Below are 17,420 nucleotides of genomic sequence, written 5' to 3'. Positions count from 1 at the left end.
GGTCCAAATCAACAATGTTAGAATATCAAATATAATTTTATGTCATTAGTTAAACTTATACAACTGAGAGCTTAAAACTCCATTTAAGTTAAAATAAGAGATAAAAAGTACATTTAAATCTATTTATTATATATTAGTATTGAAAAGAGATTAGAATGATTTAAAAATTGTTTAAAACCCTTCAAAACCATCCAAATGTCTCCTTTAATGTATGTTTTTAGTTAATCTAGCCTAAATTACATTTGTGGTCTTTTAACTTAATTTCAGGTAACGTTTTAGTCCTTTATCTTTTTTTTTTTCCGACTTGGTTCTTTATTTTAATTTTAAGTGACAATTTGATATTTTATGTTTTAAAATTTCAACAATGATATCCTTTTTTATACAAAAATTCAAAAAAAAATTCAATCAAAACTCATAAAATTAATTATATTCTTCAATATAATACAAATTTCATCAAATTCGTAACGCAAATCTTCAAATAAACTCATATTTTCATACTTTATTTGATATTTTTAGGAATAAAGGACTACATCGGGAAATAAAAAAGATAAAGGACTAAAACGTTACCTGAAATTAAGTTAAGGGACCACAGATGTAATTTAGCCGTTAATCTACATTGAGATTTTGTTCTAATGAAGACAAAAACCTCCATGCAAGGCGGAAAGAACTACTTTTTCTTCTCCTCTCTTCCTTCACCCTAGTTCCTCAAAAAATTTCCCTTTATTCCCCTTATATTTCCTAACGAATCCACAGGGTATTCAAAACCATATCAATTATGTGTTTTCCATAAGAACATTGTTTAGATCCAACAGGCTCATAGCATTATTTCTATAATTCTTATAATTTGAGTTCATTCTTATAATTTGAGTTGGGTCTAACACAATCTCACAAAATCAACTTGTAGAGTGAGAACTATCCACAACTTATAAACATTTTATTAGATCTTATCTTATCCAATGTGAAACTCTTAACAACTCACACCAAGGACTGAGTATCAGGGCGTAACTCGAGTGGTCCGATAGAGGTAACCTAATAGCAAATGTCCCAATGGATCTTGAATAAGTTCTGATATTATCTTAAAAATTGGGTTGGACCCTACACAACTCCCACATAACCAATTTGTATGGTGAAAACTACCACCACTTATAAGCACTTTGTCACACTTTCATCCTATGTGAGATTCTTAACAATAAAAGAAGATAAAATAAAATAAAAAATATTTTCATTTAAGTAATAAATTATTTTCATAAACTATCACAAGCTTATGAACACATTATAAGTTATTTTCATAAATGTTTTTAAACAATCTTATAAGTGTTAAAATCGTAGATAAGTTCAAATAAGTCAATCGTTAATATATACTCTTTTGAAATTTTCACTTGACAAGATTAACACGTTTGATGGTCAGGATAAGGAAACATGACATTATACACTTATCATATCCTAATTTAATCATTTGTTTGATGCACCAAAATAATATGAAAGAGTAATCAATTTTTTTAATCATATCCTACTTGAACCTTATTTTCTAATCCTTACTTTAAGCTAGGTTAAACTAACCATTTTCCAACCTCATAAAAGTTAAGAAATATTTTTTCATTTTCTCTCTTTCTCTTACCCATTCACGTCTCTCTCCCTCTCCACCTTCACTTGTATGCGTTCCTATACCTCTCTTTCTCCTCCACCACTGATTTCCTATCTCTCCCCCTCAATTATTGCTCTTCTCTCCTATCCCTCCCCCTTTCCATTGTCGCTCCTCTTTTCCTTACCATCGTCGCAGTTTCTCTTTCTATTGTTGATGTTGGATTGATTTCCTTTAAATTTATAATTTCTTATTTTATGGTTGTTTTCTGTTGTTAAATTGATTTTATGATTGTCGATGTTAGGTTGATTCTCTCTTTTCATATTAGTAGCATAAACAATTTTTTCAAGTATATAATGATTAATTGATAAATAATTTACATTTTTTAGCATTTTTGGTTTATTTATAAAAAAAATATATGAATGTTATTTTGAAAGAAAAAATGTTAAATAGATTACAAGGACAAATTTATCATTTTATCACAATATATATCATATCATTTAGTTATCTTTTGTGTATCAAATACTAGATATGACAAACTAATCTTATCAAGTTTGTTATCATGTGCACATCAAACACATGACACGATAGCTCCTTATCTTGTCTATATCTTATGTCATCTCTATCTTACTATTAAGGATGGGAAAAGGTTAGGTCGTCCGTCAAGGATTATGGCCTGGTCTGGCCTATTTAATAAAATGGTTAAGCTCATGTTGTTTTTAAAGACTATTTATTTAAATAGGTCAGACTCAGACTTATAAAAAAGTCTATTAGGCCTGACAGGCCGGTTATATATATTTTATTATTTATTAATATTATTTTTTATTATTATATTAATAATATTATTTCCTATTTTAAATTATATCCATGCAATCACTCAGTAAGCATTCCATATTTAGTAACAATTCAATATTTGGTAGTCGTTCCATATTTGTTTAAGAGGTAATAATAGGTGTGTTTGTTTCAGAAAAAAAAAATTATATTATTTGAAACCAAAAATTATTTTTTAGGGTTTAAATGATGTTTATTTCAGATTTTTTTTTTAAATTATTTTGTTAGAAAAAATATTTTTTATTTAATATATATAGATATGTACATTGATATTAGTACGTGAAGAGCATCACATGTATGAGTAGAACATATAAATGTTTTAATGTGAATAAAACTTTTAAATAGACTTCCAAGTCAGACCAGACTTTTAAAAAGACCAGGTCAAGCTGAAAAAAAACCTATGATAGGTCGTAGGCCAAGCTTAGGTCTAAAAAATAAATCGTAGGTCAGGCTCAGGCCTTTCAAAGTCTGACCTGGTCTATTCCCACCCCTACTTGCTATTTATCCTATCATGTTTCTATTCTATCGTGTCCATCAAACGTGTCGTTAGGATATGTATCGAACATATTGTTACTACATTCATACTCTAGTGCGAAAAGCGACAAAGCATGTATATATTAGGATATACGACAAAAGCATGTATTAATAAATTATATTAATACGATATAAATTATATTAGGGATATATGACATAAGCATCTAATAAATAAATTATATTTATTTTAAAATTTTAAATAATTTTCATGATTTTATAATTTTAAATACTAAATTATTAAATTATATAAAATGACAACAATATTCATATGATAAAATCATAAATATTTTTTAAGTTAATTATTAATATTTTATTTTTAAGTTTAATATCAAATTCTATTAATTATTTTTATATGTAATTAGAATTTTTATATCTTAGCTTATATTTTATAAATTGTTTTTATATTAATATTTTATTATATTTTTATTTTATATTTTTAATTATATTTCATAAGAGTAATTGAACAAATAAATGTTCTTATCCCATCTTGATGGTTTCTAACCAAACTCATCTTCAAAATAGAAATTTCAACTAAAGAGATATAATAGAGTCTTAAGTTAATTTATCATATTATGTTGATTCATCAAACACCGGATTTTGATATATAATAATTTATTTTTATCATGTCTCTTATCATATCCATCAAACGGACTCTAAAGTGTGTTTGTTTCAAGGATATCACAAATATTCCTACAAAAGTGGGTTGGAAAGATAATTTTCCCATGATTAGCACAAGTTTGTAAAAATTATTCCCAAAAATTAATTATTCTCAAGAATAAAATCTACACATGAACCCTAACTTTCATAATCTCATGTTAGATTGTGGGAACTTTTTATTCCCATGGGAATTGATCGCAACGGCCAATAACTTTCTAGATGCATGAGCTAGATATCAAACTCTTTCTAAGTGCTCAATATTGGAAATTGTAACATGTTGGGTAAGCACAAGTAATATGATTGGCAGAACCCAATTTTAAAATTTTGCAAATTGGAATCATAGCCATACCTTTGTATGAACATGTTATTATTTTGGCTCACGGTCAAATGCGCCAAATGGAGATCTTGTCACTATGCCCATACATCTAGGGATGTATACATTATAATAGTAATTTATCATGCACTTCATTGATTTGGATGGAAAGTACTTCATCTTGAGCTTCCAAAATTTTGTGTCACTTGATATAGGATTTGATTTTACTAGAGATTCAAATTCTTTCTGCTCTTTCGTTGTCCATGATTTTGAAGCATCTTCTCCCATGTCATCAAACTTCCAACTAGAGAAAGCAGTACCAATCACCAATTTTAAGCATTCCCTAGCTTCACTAACATGTTTTTGAACACAATCAACTGATTTAGGATTGTGACATGAGCATGAGTCAAGTCTACCTTTCCCAATGCCTATTGCATTTGTTTTAGATACCTCAGGCATTGGCCAAATTTGGGTGCCCAACCACTTCAAACAATCATCACTATTACATTGTTTTAAGTTGGTTGTGCCGTCCCATTTAGGAACTTCGGCTTGAAACCGAGGTCCAACGGGAATAACTGGTCTTGGAAGATGGTTACTCCTAGCCGGTAAAAAGTTCTTGGAAGATTGAATGAGTTTCACGTCTGCATCTTTCGAGTATAACGAATGTGAAGTCATACTATCGATAAAAACTTCGTCGACCAATATTTTCACAAATTCCATTTTTTGTTTCTCCATGATTGATATATTGGTAGTAGAAGAATAACTACTACTAGGCATTAAATCTCTAGCCTGGATATTCAAGCTCTTTTGGTTCATAATATAGCTTGACTCCTTGATAGAATCATTGGTGTCATCTAGGTGAGAATAATCTTCCATACTAATACCACAAAATTCTGCTTTCTCAGTTTGAGCAAGGACACCACATTCTTGTGTTTCTTGAAAACTAGTCCTTTTTCTATTTGATAGTGTTGAACATGAGTTTCTTCTTTGATCTTTGACATTTTCACTACCATATTTCTCTTTAGTGATGAGTTCATAACTATTAGCAAATTCATCATCATTTATGTAGTGTTCCAATTTCCTCTTCTGAAATAAAGAAGTAACAAAATGATTTCGACGAACCTATGCATTTTCTATTGTTATACCTTTAATTAAGGTGTTAGGGTCTCTACTCAAACATCTCTATTAAGTAACTCTGAAGGGGGTGTTCGTTTCCAGTCTAGAATTGACGTTAATATAACTTATTCAATATACTTCAGAGCCGTTAACTTTATAAAAATATATATATTTTTTTTTAAATTGTATTCATTTTATATTTATATTGATGAGAGATTCTAAAAGCAAACAATTGTCAAAGAAATAAAATAAAATTTTAGTTAATGAAGACACATTTATGAAAATAATGAAAATAGTTTTTTTACGTTTTTATTGTTTTTAAAATTATTGACAAATTGTTCAGTTCAAAAGTCTCTTTATCTATTTTTTAAAATTTAAAAAATAAAAACAAAAAATATTTTCATAAAGAAAACTGAACCGTTTACTTTGTTAAAATATTTTTTTTGTTTTTATTTCTTAAGTGATTGATGTGTTCATTTTATCTTGATGAAAGACAAAGAAAACAATTGTTTTAGAGATAGGATAAAATGTTAGTTAGTAAATACACATTTTTGAAAATAAGAAAAAATAATTTTTTAATATTTCTATTGTTTTTAAAAATATTGACAAATTATTCTCTTAAAAAAAATTTATTTTTTTATTAACGAATAAAATTAAAAAAAAATTAAAAATATAAATAAAAAATATTTTCAAATAAAAACGTTCTCTTACTTTTTATTAACTTAAATTATAAAAAATGAAAAGTTAAAAACTAGATCTGAACAATAGACATAGAAGAAAACGCAGACTATAAGACAAAAGCATAAAATTATTGCCATAAAGAAAGAAGAAGATTAAGACGCAACAAGAAGCAAGAAAAAGTGACTCACCACATATGAGGAAGAAGCACGCATGAAAGAGGAAAAACCTACAGGTGTAGCAATGGCTCCTTCAACAAAGAAGACATAAGAGTTAGGGTAAATAAATTACTTTTATATTAAACTTAATGGGCTATAAGCCCAATAACAAACAAACCCAAATCCAAAGAATATGTGAGATTCATTTTCTACTCTACATAGGTCGTCTTATGGATTGTAGATGCATTGTATGAGTAAATTTGGTGGATTGTTTTTTTATAAGACATATTATATAGAGCTGAGGTTAAATTTTATTATAAGAGATTAAATTTTGATCACATAACTATATATTTTATAATATTCAACACTCTGACATTTTTTAAAATTCATCATATTTAATATACACCATATATATATAAATAAATTACTTTTATATTAAACTTAATGGGCTATAAGCCCAATAACAAACAAACCCAAATCCAAAGAATATGTGAGATTCATTTTCTACTCTACATAGGTCGTCTTATGGATTGTAGATGCATTGTATGAGTAAATTTGGTGGATTGTTTTTTTATAAGACATATTATATAGAGCTGAGGTTAAATTTTATTATAAGAGATTAAATTTTGATCACATAACTATGTATAGTTAAGATTCAACGCTCTGACATTTTTTAAAATTCATCATATTTAATATACATTATATATATATATATATATATATATATATAAAATTGTCTTGCATCAAGACAATAGTACACATGATAAGTTTTAGACAAATAAACATTTAATATTTATGTGGTAATGAACATTCATATGCTTTTGTCACAAACACTTAGAATTAAAAAAAAAATGTTTTTCAAATTAAATATGTCTACCACATGTAGAGATGAGAATATGTTAGATCGTTCGTCAGAGGTCTATGATTTGGCTTACTAATGGTCTAGTCTAGTTAGGCCTATTTAATAAAAAGATTATGCTTAGACTACTTTTAAAGCTTATTTATTTAAATAAGTCAGATTCAGACTTATAAAAAAGTCTATTAGGTCTGACAAGCCGGCCTATATATATTTTATTATTTATTAATGTTATTTTTTATTATTATATTAATAATATTATTTTCTATTTTAAATTATATCAATTAGACAATCACTTAGTAGTCATTCCATATTTGGTAGTCGTTCTATATTCAGTAGCCATTCAATTAGTCAATCACTCAGTAGTCGTTCCATATTTGTTTGAGAGGTAATAATGGGTGCGTTTGTTTCAGAAAAAAATAAATCTATTATTTGAAACCAAAAATTATGTTTTAGGGTTTAAATGATGTTTACTTCAGATTTTTAAAAAATTATTTTGTTATAAAAATTATTTTTTGTTTAATGTATATAGATATGTACATTGATATTGGTATATGGAGAGCATCATGTGGTATGAGTAGAACATTTAAAAGTTTTAATATGAATAAGACTTTTAAATAAGCTTTTAGGCCAGACCAGACTTTTAAAAATGTCAGGTTAGGCCGAAAAAAAAGCCTATGATAGGTCGTAGACCAGACTTAGACCTAAAAATTTAATCGTAGGTCAGACTCAGGTCTTTCAAAGTCTGGTCTGGCCTGACCTATTCTCACCCCTAACCACAAGAAATAAATTATAACACCAAAAACTAAAATACTAAAAGACATCAAACAACTCAATAAGAATTAGTATATTATTCTGTCATTTAATAAATTCACAAAAAGTAGTAAATTACAAAAGTTAAGAAAATATGTCTTTCATATTGTGATCCTTTTCTCCATCTCACTTTTTTGTTGGTGAATTTCTATCTCACTTTTTAGGCATATTTTCTTGCCTTTATTGTACTAATTTTTTTTTTTGCAACTGATGATATGCGTGTTGTTCTATGACCAACTATTATTTGTTTTTGACTGCATTTTATGGATTTGTTTTATTTTTTCCATTTATGTTATATTTATTTAAAGATAGAAGCACAAGAGTGACATCCAACAAAGAAATTGAAGTTGAAGTATGATAAATATCTATTGTATGTTTCTCTTGTGGCTATACATTTATTTGGCGTTGTCTTTATCACTTTGTTATGTAGTACTTATTTTTTTGTCTTGAAGGGCAAAGATGTATATATGGACAAGAGATAAGTACTTATGATTTATATTTATAAATGCATTATTTCAATATTATTTGCTTCAAACCTAAAAAACATTTATGATGTTGTTTATAGTTTAGCATATATCATTTTGTTTGCATTGAGATGTTATAGATGCATTGAAATCTCATAAAAAATATGCATTCAAATGAACAACGTTGGTAATATTTTATTAGGTCTCTAAATAATCACACTAACTATAAAATACATTTTTTTTTACACTGCAGCGTTGGTAATATTTTATTAGGTCTCTAAATAATTACACTAACCATGAAATACATGTTTTTTTCTTACACTAATATTATGTGTTTGTAAATTGATTGACACGATGATTCACTTTGTAATTGAAATAACATATATGGAACAAAAAGTATGATTTTTATTGGTTTATTTAAGTTATTTTTCTCATAATTTTGTCATTTTCTACTTAATTGACACTACCTTATAGATTGTTTCATTAGATAATTATAGTTTTTTTTTGGACAAATTTATAGCTTTTTTTTGGGACAAAATTATAGTTTTGTTCTTCTATATGTATGGTAGATATTTTCTTAACGTGTTGATTATTTGATGCAAAAATACAAAAGTTTATATGAAAATTAAAAGATTGGTGCTTCATTCCAAAGTAGGGAAGAATCCATATCCTAAAGTTCTTTTTACCATTCAAGTTGTATTTATTTTTTTTTTATCTATGAATTTTGTCTTATTTAATTTCTAAATTTTCTATCCTTATAATAATATATGGGTTGGGACCTAAGTAATGTTTGTTTTTTTTCCTAACTTTAGTTGATGACATGTACTTTATATTATTATAATAAAAAAATGTTCAACGTGAACTCTTACTATTTTTTGGAAAAAATAAATTTTATAATAATAAAAAATTAAGAACGAATATAATATTTATGAAAAATATATCATACGGTCCTGTATATTACATCAAAATAACAGATTAGTTTTTATATTTTTTTTATAACAAGATAGTCCTTTATTTATCTTTCGATGTCAAGTTTGTCCTTTTATGTTTGTAAATATTTTTATTGGTAATTCTAATTTAAAACCAACAAAAATTGAAATTCAAAATTCTCTCAATTTTTTGAATAAACAAGTGTAATTTTTAAGGATTTTAATTGTAATAATCTAAGAACATAAATCATCAATAAACGAAATATCTATTTGTTAAAAATGTGAAAAATTATAATAAATTAATTATAATTTATTGTATGAGTATACACATAACAAATATTTTTCGTAGATTAATCTACATTATTATCAAATGAATGGGTTCTCTATTCAAGAGTAAACCTAACATGCACCTCATAATCATTAATTTCCCTCAAGTGAAAATTTGCATTCTATTAACCATGAATGAATAAGATGATTATGCTTAAGTCTATTAGTCAAATATAATAAGACGGATCTTATTAAATTCATTGAACGGTTGTAATAAAATTAACTACTAGGATAAGACCAAAAAAATCAGGATCAATATTAAGAAATATTCTAGATGCATTTCAAAATTCAAACTCAACATCAAACCTATTTCTAGCATATGAAGAAGAAAAAAAAAATCATATTGTATATTAAAGCAATTAATTGGCCTATGATCATTTCAAAGTATCAATTTTATATTATTCATTGAACCAATTAATTATTATATTGAATTACTTACATTGATTTCAATTTTCAAAATTTGAATTACATAATTTAATTTGGCCTATGAGCATGTTCTTTCATTCACATTTAAAGATATTTAATAATTGATTATAAAAAAAAATAAAAAATTATATTTGTAGTATTTAAAATTGTATCATTGATACAAATGTGACCATTAGGGGTGGAAATAGGCCAGACAACACTTTGAAAGACCTGAGTCTGGCCTACGATTAATTTTTTTGGCCTAAACCTGACTTACGGCCTATCATAGGTTTTTTTTTCGGCATGGACGTCTATTTAAAAGTCTTATTCATATTAAAACATTTAAATGCTCTACTAATATCATATGATGCTCTCCACTAGGGATGAGAATAGGCTAGACCGTATGTTATGGACCTATAGCCTGACCTATTTAATAAAAATGTTAGGTTTAGGCTATTTTTAAAGCCTATTTAGTTAAATAAGTCGGGTTCAAGCTTATAAAAAAGTCTATTAGGCCTAACAGACCGACCTATATATATTTTATTATTTATTAATGTTATTTTATTATTATATTAATAATATTATTTCCTATTTTAAATTCTATCAATTAGGCAATCACTCAGTAGTCATTCCATATTCGTTGTTCCATATTCGGTAGTGATTCCATATTTGACAGTCGTTCCATATTTGGTAGCTGTTCAATTAGTCAATCAATCAGTAGTCGTTCCATATTTGTTTGAGAGGTAATAATATGTGCGTTTGTTTCAGAAAATAAATATATTCTTTAAAACCAAAAATTATTTTTTAGGGTTTAAATGATGTTTGTTTCAGATTTTTTAAAAATTATTTTGTTAGAAAAATTATTTTTTGTTTAATATATATAGATGTGTACATTGATATTGGTATGTGGAGAGTATCATGTAGTATGAGTAGAACATTTAAATGTTTTAATGTGAATTATACTTTTAAATAGGCTTGCAGGCCAGACCAGTATCAATGTTGAAGAAAATGATATATATATTAAACAAAAAATAATTTTTATATTAATGTACATATCTATATATATTAAACAAAAAATAATTTTTCTAACAAAATAATTTAAAAAAATTTTGAAACAAACATCCTTTAAACCTTAAAACATAATTTTTTATTTCAAATAATAGATTTTTTCTGAAACAAACATATCCATTATTACCTCTCAAACAAATATGAAACAACTGTGATTGATTAATTGAATGGTTACCGAATATGGAACGACTACCAAATCACTACAAGAAAAAAAACATTTTGCGGCGGTTAAAAAAAGGGTTTGCGGCGGTTGTAACCGTTGCAGTTTGATGTTTGCGACGGTTCTGCAACTGCGCAGATTCGTGCGTCGCGAGGCCAGTTTGCGACGGTTCACAAAACCGTCATTCCAACCGTCGCCAAATTTTGCGACGGTTCACAACCGCCTCTAAATACATTTTGCGACAGTTAGAACCGTCGCTAAAACAAACTCAAATTTATTTATTTCTGCACAATTACGACAGTTATCAACCGTCGCTATATTTACTTTGAGGCAGTTTGAACGATCGCAAACCTAATAATTTAAAATAAAAAAATATGATACAATTTTTTTCTTATTTTTAATCAATTAAAATAAAAAATATTCATAAATACCATCCACATAATTTAAATACATAATTAATAACTATTGTACCTAAATCCAATTTATATAATTTTTTCAAAAGAAATAACACCAATTCATACATTGAAGTTAACTAAAACAATAAATAAAGTAGTTTAAATATTCAAAACATTAGTGGAGTAGCTAACAATACAAAACAACTCCATCAAACTTAGAAGTTCATCCAAATATCTAATTAGTCCCTAATGATGTTGTTCCAAGATCATCAAGTTGGTGGCTGGACTCAGATGAACGTTTACCATCTATTGGCGATTCTATGTCCATTGCTTGAAGAAAAAAAAAAGTATATATTAACCTCAATGAATATTGATAAATATTGTCAAAACTAATTAACTAAATTTCTCTTATAGCTATAAGAAATCTTTACACAATTGATATTTTTAATCAAAGACCAACAATTCTCACAAGATTTTTAAATATGTTTGCTATGAAAACAGTTCTCTGTAACAGAAATATCTAACTTTGCAACTCACTATTACCACAGCTAACAGTTGCATCTTTGATTTGTAAGGTGGTCAATAACAAATAGTTATAATTACATAACACTTCTATTATGCTTTATGATTTACAAGCTCTTTGTGAGTTCAGCTTCATAGTAATTTGTGACGGTGTTATTCCAAGTCCCATACAACGAACATATCCAGGATGTTCTTTTCCAAACACATTAACAAATGCTTCATTTGGAGAAGGAGTCTTCCCAATTTCAGCTTGCAATTGTTCCTGCGCAAACAGATAAAGCAAACTAAATTCCTCACTATTACCAAAACTAACAGTTGCATCTTTGATTTATAAGGTGGTCAATAACAAATAGTTACAATTACATAAGCTTTGCAACTCACTATTACCAAAACTAATAGTTGCATCTTTGATTTATAAGGTGGTCAATAACAAATAGTTACAATTACATAACACTTCTATTATTTACACTTACATATTTATCCTTGGCTTCGTCGTTGACAAATGACCCATAAGACTTTTTATGACAAATTGAATACATTTCACCCCTACTGTATTTTCGACCATCTCTCAGTTCCTACAAGTAAACACATGTAATAAGTACATGTTCAATTAAGTATGCAATCAATAGTAGATTGAAAAAATCCTACCAACTCATCCCTCTTCCTTGCAAGCGTCTTAGAGCCTAATGTATGAAGGATCTTTAGCTTTTCTCTATTTGCAGCATTTTTATCAGCCTTCTCCTACAATGATAACAAATGACATAAAAAAACTAAACAATAGAAAACAAATGACAACGCAAGAAAAGAATAGTTACCATTGTATCACTCTTACGCCTGTATTGGACAAAAATAGTCCAATGGTCTTGATTAATAGAACGTGGATAATTTTGTAGATTTTCCTCCAAAGAAATGTCCCACTTATAAAATTTCTTAAACAACCTACATCGTGCATCTCGCCATTTCTTTCCAAGGCTTGAAAGGATATATTTTTTGTTGTCTTTATCATCGACAACAAATTTTGACTAGCATAATCATAAAAAAAAAAAAAAATTAGTTTACAATCAAAACAATAAAGAATATTCAGTTGTTTATAATTGATACCTGTATTTTATCCTTAAAAATTTCATTTTTTCTTGTCGATGGAACTAGTTTCCAATTGTCGTACATTATAGGAAAATCCTTAAACTTCCTTGCAATTTCACCCAAAAAACCGCCTAACAAACCAGCAGCTGATCCTACCGGTTGCCCATTTGAATTCCATCTAGTTATTATTCTGCTAACATTAGGAGGAGCTTCAAGCACGTCTGATACCCTTAAGTGTGTCTTTGAAATATGTCCCGCCTCATCTAACACATAAGTCAATGAAATATGTCATATTGCAATCATGTAAAACAATTAAATTTTATAAATATAATTAGACATTAGATAACATACTAATGACTTCTACATCCCAAAATGTAAAATTCCTTTTTTGAGAAATTTCTGGCTCATCTTCTACCACATCTTCAGAGTGAGAGGATGTCTCTTGGAAATGTGTTGTTTCTGTCTCTTGCACTGATCTTGGTGTTGTCACTTGAGAAGGTGTTGCTTCTGTCGCTTGCACAGTAGTTGGTGTTGTTGTCACCGGAGAAAGATGTGGTTCTATCGTTTGCACAGCTAGCGATGTTGTCGCTTGAGAAGGTGGTGCTTGAGAAGGTGGTGCTTGAGAAGGTGGTGCTTGAGAAGGTGGTGCTTGAGAAGGTGGTGCTTGAGAAGGTGGTGCTTGAGAAGGTGGTGCTTGAGAAGGTGGTGCTTGAGAAGGTGGTGCTTGAGAAGGTGGTGCTTGAGAAGGTGGTGCTTGAGAAGGTGGTGCTTGAGAAGGTGGTGCTTGAGAAGGTGGTGCTTGAGAAGGCGGTGCTTGAGAAGATGGTGGATTTGTCGGTGTTGTCATCGGAGATGGTAGTGGTTCTATCACTTGGAACGTTGGTTGTAAACCATGTCTCCGCAAGTGCTTCATTTTGGTTACTTGAAGATCTCCTGGTAGTATAACCCTCGGCCGACCCTTCGTGAAACGCTACAATCATTTATTATTAATGTAAATAAATAAAAATCAACATATAATACAAATAAGAAACATTTTGTAATTTTAGTATTTTTAGTTATTACTAACTGGTGAGGTTTTTGAAATGGTGGAATAAGATTTGTGAAGGGATTGAGAGAGATGAGTTAGATTGAGAGCCTCCATCCTTTTTTTATTCTCTTCCATTGTTTTGCGTCGAATATCCTCATATGATGATTCCATTTTGTTCACAAGATTGAGTCTCCAAACACACTTACACTGCAAACATTGATGACAACCAAGTTAGACTAATGCAAATAGCTAAACACAAAAATGAACACAATAACAAAAATGAGCACATCAAACACAATGCAACAGTAAAAGAAAGTAGTAAAAAAATAACATAGATTGAAGAGTACCATGTCATAAACAACAAACAAGAATTATTAACAATCATAAATTCATATCATGATTGTTGTCATCAAAATCATCATTAAAAGTTGAAGTTTCAGGATCATCATCTGTAGTCATTCTTGCCAATTGTATATGTGTGGTTTCATTAGAAAAAATGTGTTCCAAATTTTGAGATGGGTATGGTTCAATGGGTGCCATAATTTCATCATCTTAACCCATGTCATACAAGTCCTGTGGCTTTAAATGAATAGGTATGCTCCATCCTTGTTCCTTTTCATCATCCACATAATAAACCATTTGAGCTTCTGACGCTTTAATGTATGGCTCATCATCTTCATGCTCCCCAGTATGTATTAGTCTTGCAAAATTTATAGAGGTAAAACCCAACTTATCTGTCTTAATGCCTCTTGGATTTGTGGTATTCGCCCATTTGCATTTAAACACGGACACTTTGAAGCCATCATAGGAAACCTCAATGATATCTATCAATCTTCCATAGTAAGGCACTCCTCCAAATCTCATTTGGGCATCACTATTGCTTGAGTAACTTCGTGTTCCGAACATGCCAAAAACTCCACTATTTTGAGTTTTTAATAAATTGTCTCGTGCCAATGTTCGAAATTTGAAACCATTGACATTAAATGCAGTGAACCTTCTAACTTTATCAGAAGGACCTTGAGCAAGACTAACGAGAACATTTTTATCTGATCCACTAATGTTGTCGAGATTGTTGCAAATCTGAACACCATAAAATATACAATTAGGCACATTCTTATTAAAAATCAAAGCAACTCAATCACCAATTTTGTCATGAACACTAACACGATTGCGGAACCAATGAGGAAACTCTCTATGAACCTTCTTGTCTACCTCAGAAGTACTCCTTGCACCACTCCTCATTTGGCTTCGAATAATACTTCTATATTGCCTATTTGGTTATTTCAAATTAGATGTATACGGAAAAAAAATTAGTGGTAAATAATACAAATATAATAAAATTACTTACCTTAGATAGTAGTCAACTATGATGCAGTTTGTTAAAACGTGTCTATGAGCTTGTAACTTTTCAATTGGTGTAAGGGTGTAGTATGAAGAACCACCAACCGATTTTCCAACTCTAGGAAATAATTCAGCTACACGTGAGTCAGTTTGTATCTCATTAATAGGCTCATCATCTACACGACCAAGTTGATTCCATCTAGTCTCAATGTTTTCTATATACCTTGAACAAAATGTAAGAATCTCTTGTACAAGGTATCCTTCTGCAATAGACCCTTCTGGTCGTGCTTTATTACGTACATATGATTTAAGTATTCCTAAGTACCTATTATTGAACCAAAATAACATTAGTTAGAACAAAATTGTCAACTACTAATTTTTGAAGGAGCAAGAACACGCATATTTTACCTTTCAACAGGATACATCCATCGATAATGAACATGACCTCCAAGTTTAACTTCTTCAATAAGGTGAACAACCAAGTGAACCATAACAGTGAAGAATGAGGAAGGAAATATCATTTCCATGTGGCATAAAGTAAGGACAACCTGATTTTGCAATTTTTCCAAATCATCAACATTCAATACTTTACTGCATAATTGTCTAAAAAGTGAGCAAAACTCAATCATTATAGCTGAAACATCATCAGGTAATGTTGCTCGAATGGCTAATGGTAGAAGTTGTTCCATCAATATGTGACAATCATGACTCTTCAACATTCCATTCAACTTAAGATTTTCCATGTCAATGCATCTAGAAATGTTGCTTGAATAACCACAGGCATAGTGATATTCTTTAAAGTTGTTAAAAATCTCTTCTTACCTTTAGTAGTCAGAGTAAAGACGGCTGGAGAAATTCTTCCATTTTTATTGGGCCAAAGGTCAGGTCTTATGCCCATAGCTTTAAGGTCTTTTCTTGCATTAAGATGATCTTTACTTTTTGTGCTATCATTTAGCAAAGTAAATATGATATTATCGCACACATTTTTCTCAATATGCATCATGTCAAGATTGTGGCGCAGAAGATTATCCTTCCAATATGGAAGTTCAAAGAATATGCTTTTCTTTTTCCATTGTTGATTGACACCTTGTGTAGGTCGTCCACCACGTATTCTTTTTCCCGACCTTTCTTTATCTGGCTTTCTACCAAATGTGACATCAATATTTTGAACATGTTCAAGAATTTGAAGCCCAGATAACATTTTAGGTGGACCACGCATATCTTGTTGACCATCAAAGCGAACCTTGTTCAATCTAAATCTATGTCTCTGATCAAGAAAACGACGATGACCCATAAAACACCATTTTTTGCTATGTGGAAGACGACGAGGAGTAGAGTCCATGTTACACGATGGGCAAGCAAGTCCAGTGTAAGTGTTCCACCCAGAAAGTGTACCCAGCCCTGGAAAATCACTAATTGTCCACATCAAAGTTGCATGTAATGTGAACATCTCTTTTTTAAAAGAATCGTATGTATCGACACCTGTTGTCCATAACTCCTTTAATTCTTTTACTAGAGGTTGTAAATAGACATCAATATCATTTCCTGGCATTTTTTTACCGGGAATTATCATTGACATTATAAAAGATGTATGTTTCATGCACACCCATGGAGGAGTGTTGTATGGAATGAGAATAACTGGCCAAATACTATAATTTGTACTCATCATACCAAAAGGATTAAAACCATCACTAGCTAATGCAAGACGCACATTTCGCGGGTCTGATGCAAACCAAGGGTGTGTCAAGTCAAAATGTTTCCATGCTTCAGAATCTCTAGGATGCCTCAACATTCCATCATTCTTACTATCATTTGCATGCCATCTCATATCCTCGGCCGACTTTGACGACAAAAATAATCTTTGTAACCGTGGTTTTAATGGAAAATAGCGAAGAACTTTTGCAGGAACTTTCTTTCGATTATTGCCATCACCAGACACTCCAACTGCACCAACTTTTGCTTTTGATTTCCATTTCGAAGTATTACAAATCTTGCAGCTACAAAAGCTTCCTTCATTCACCAAGGCTAATTTTTGCACAAAAAACAATACCATATACAACAGGTTTAACAATCTATTTACAGCTACTGCAACCCTTATCATGCAAAATATATATGAAGTACAAAAAATACGGAATTAAGTCCTAAAACAGATGATTCTCAT

The 17,420-nt window shown here is 29.6% G+C and overlaps 1 protein-coding gene and 1 long non-coding RNA gene across 23 annotated transcripts in view; both read right to left on the bottom strand.

The window, feature by feature from the left end:
• The window catches only part of LOC101514552 (uncharacterized), a 57,097-nt gene that overhangs the window by 37,251 nt on the left and 2,426 nt on the right, over window positions 1–17,420 (bottom strand). For 7 of the 22 annotated variants that reach the window (XR_012162352.1, XR_003470406.2, XR_003470407.2 and 4 more), the window contains exons 1-2: window positions 5,903–6,103; window positions 3,954–5,003 (exon numbers count right to left, since the gene is read on the bottom strand). The exons of 5 other annotated variants lie outside the window; for them this stretch is intronic. Coding sequence is in view for 6 of the 17 variants with exons in the window: in XM_073366153.1 (XP_073222254.1) it covers window positions 3,972–5,003; window positions 5,903–5,926 (1,056 nt within the window). In the remaining 11 variants the exon portion in view is untranslated. Of the gene's footprint in view, window positions 1–3,953; window positions 5,004–5,902; window positions 6,135–17,420 lie in introns of those variants that run through there. 10 more of the 22 variants (XR_012162358.1, XR_012162359.1, XM_073366148.1 and 7 more) reach the window with 5 other exon arrangements.
• LOC140919570 (uncharacterized) lies at window positions 11,944–12,600 on the bottom strand. Its single transcript, XR_012162252.1, has 3 exons — window positions 12,457–12,600; window positions 12,282–12,383; window positions 11,944–12,070 (listed from the first exon to the last, which is right to left on the bottom strand). It is a non-coding gene; the product is annotated as an uncharacterized lncRNA (long non-coding RNA).

Source organism: Cicer arietinum, chromosome 3, assembly GCF_000331145.2.
Source record: "Cicer arietinum cultivar CDC Frontier isolate Library 1 chromosome 3, Cicar.CDCFrontier_v2.0, whole genome shotgun sequence".
NCBI lineage: Eukaryota > Viridiplantae > Streptophyta > Magnoliopsida > Fabales > Fabaceae > Cicer > Cicer arietinum.
This window is presented reverse-complemented; position numbering and strand designations above follow the sequence as displayed.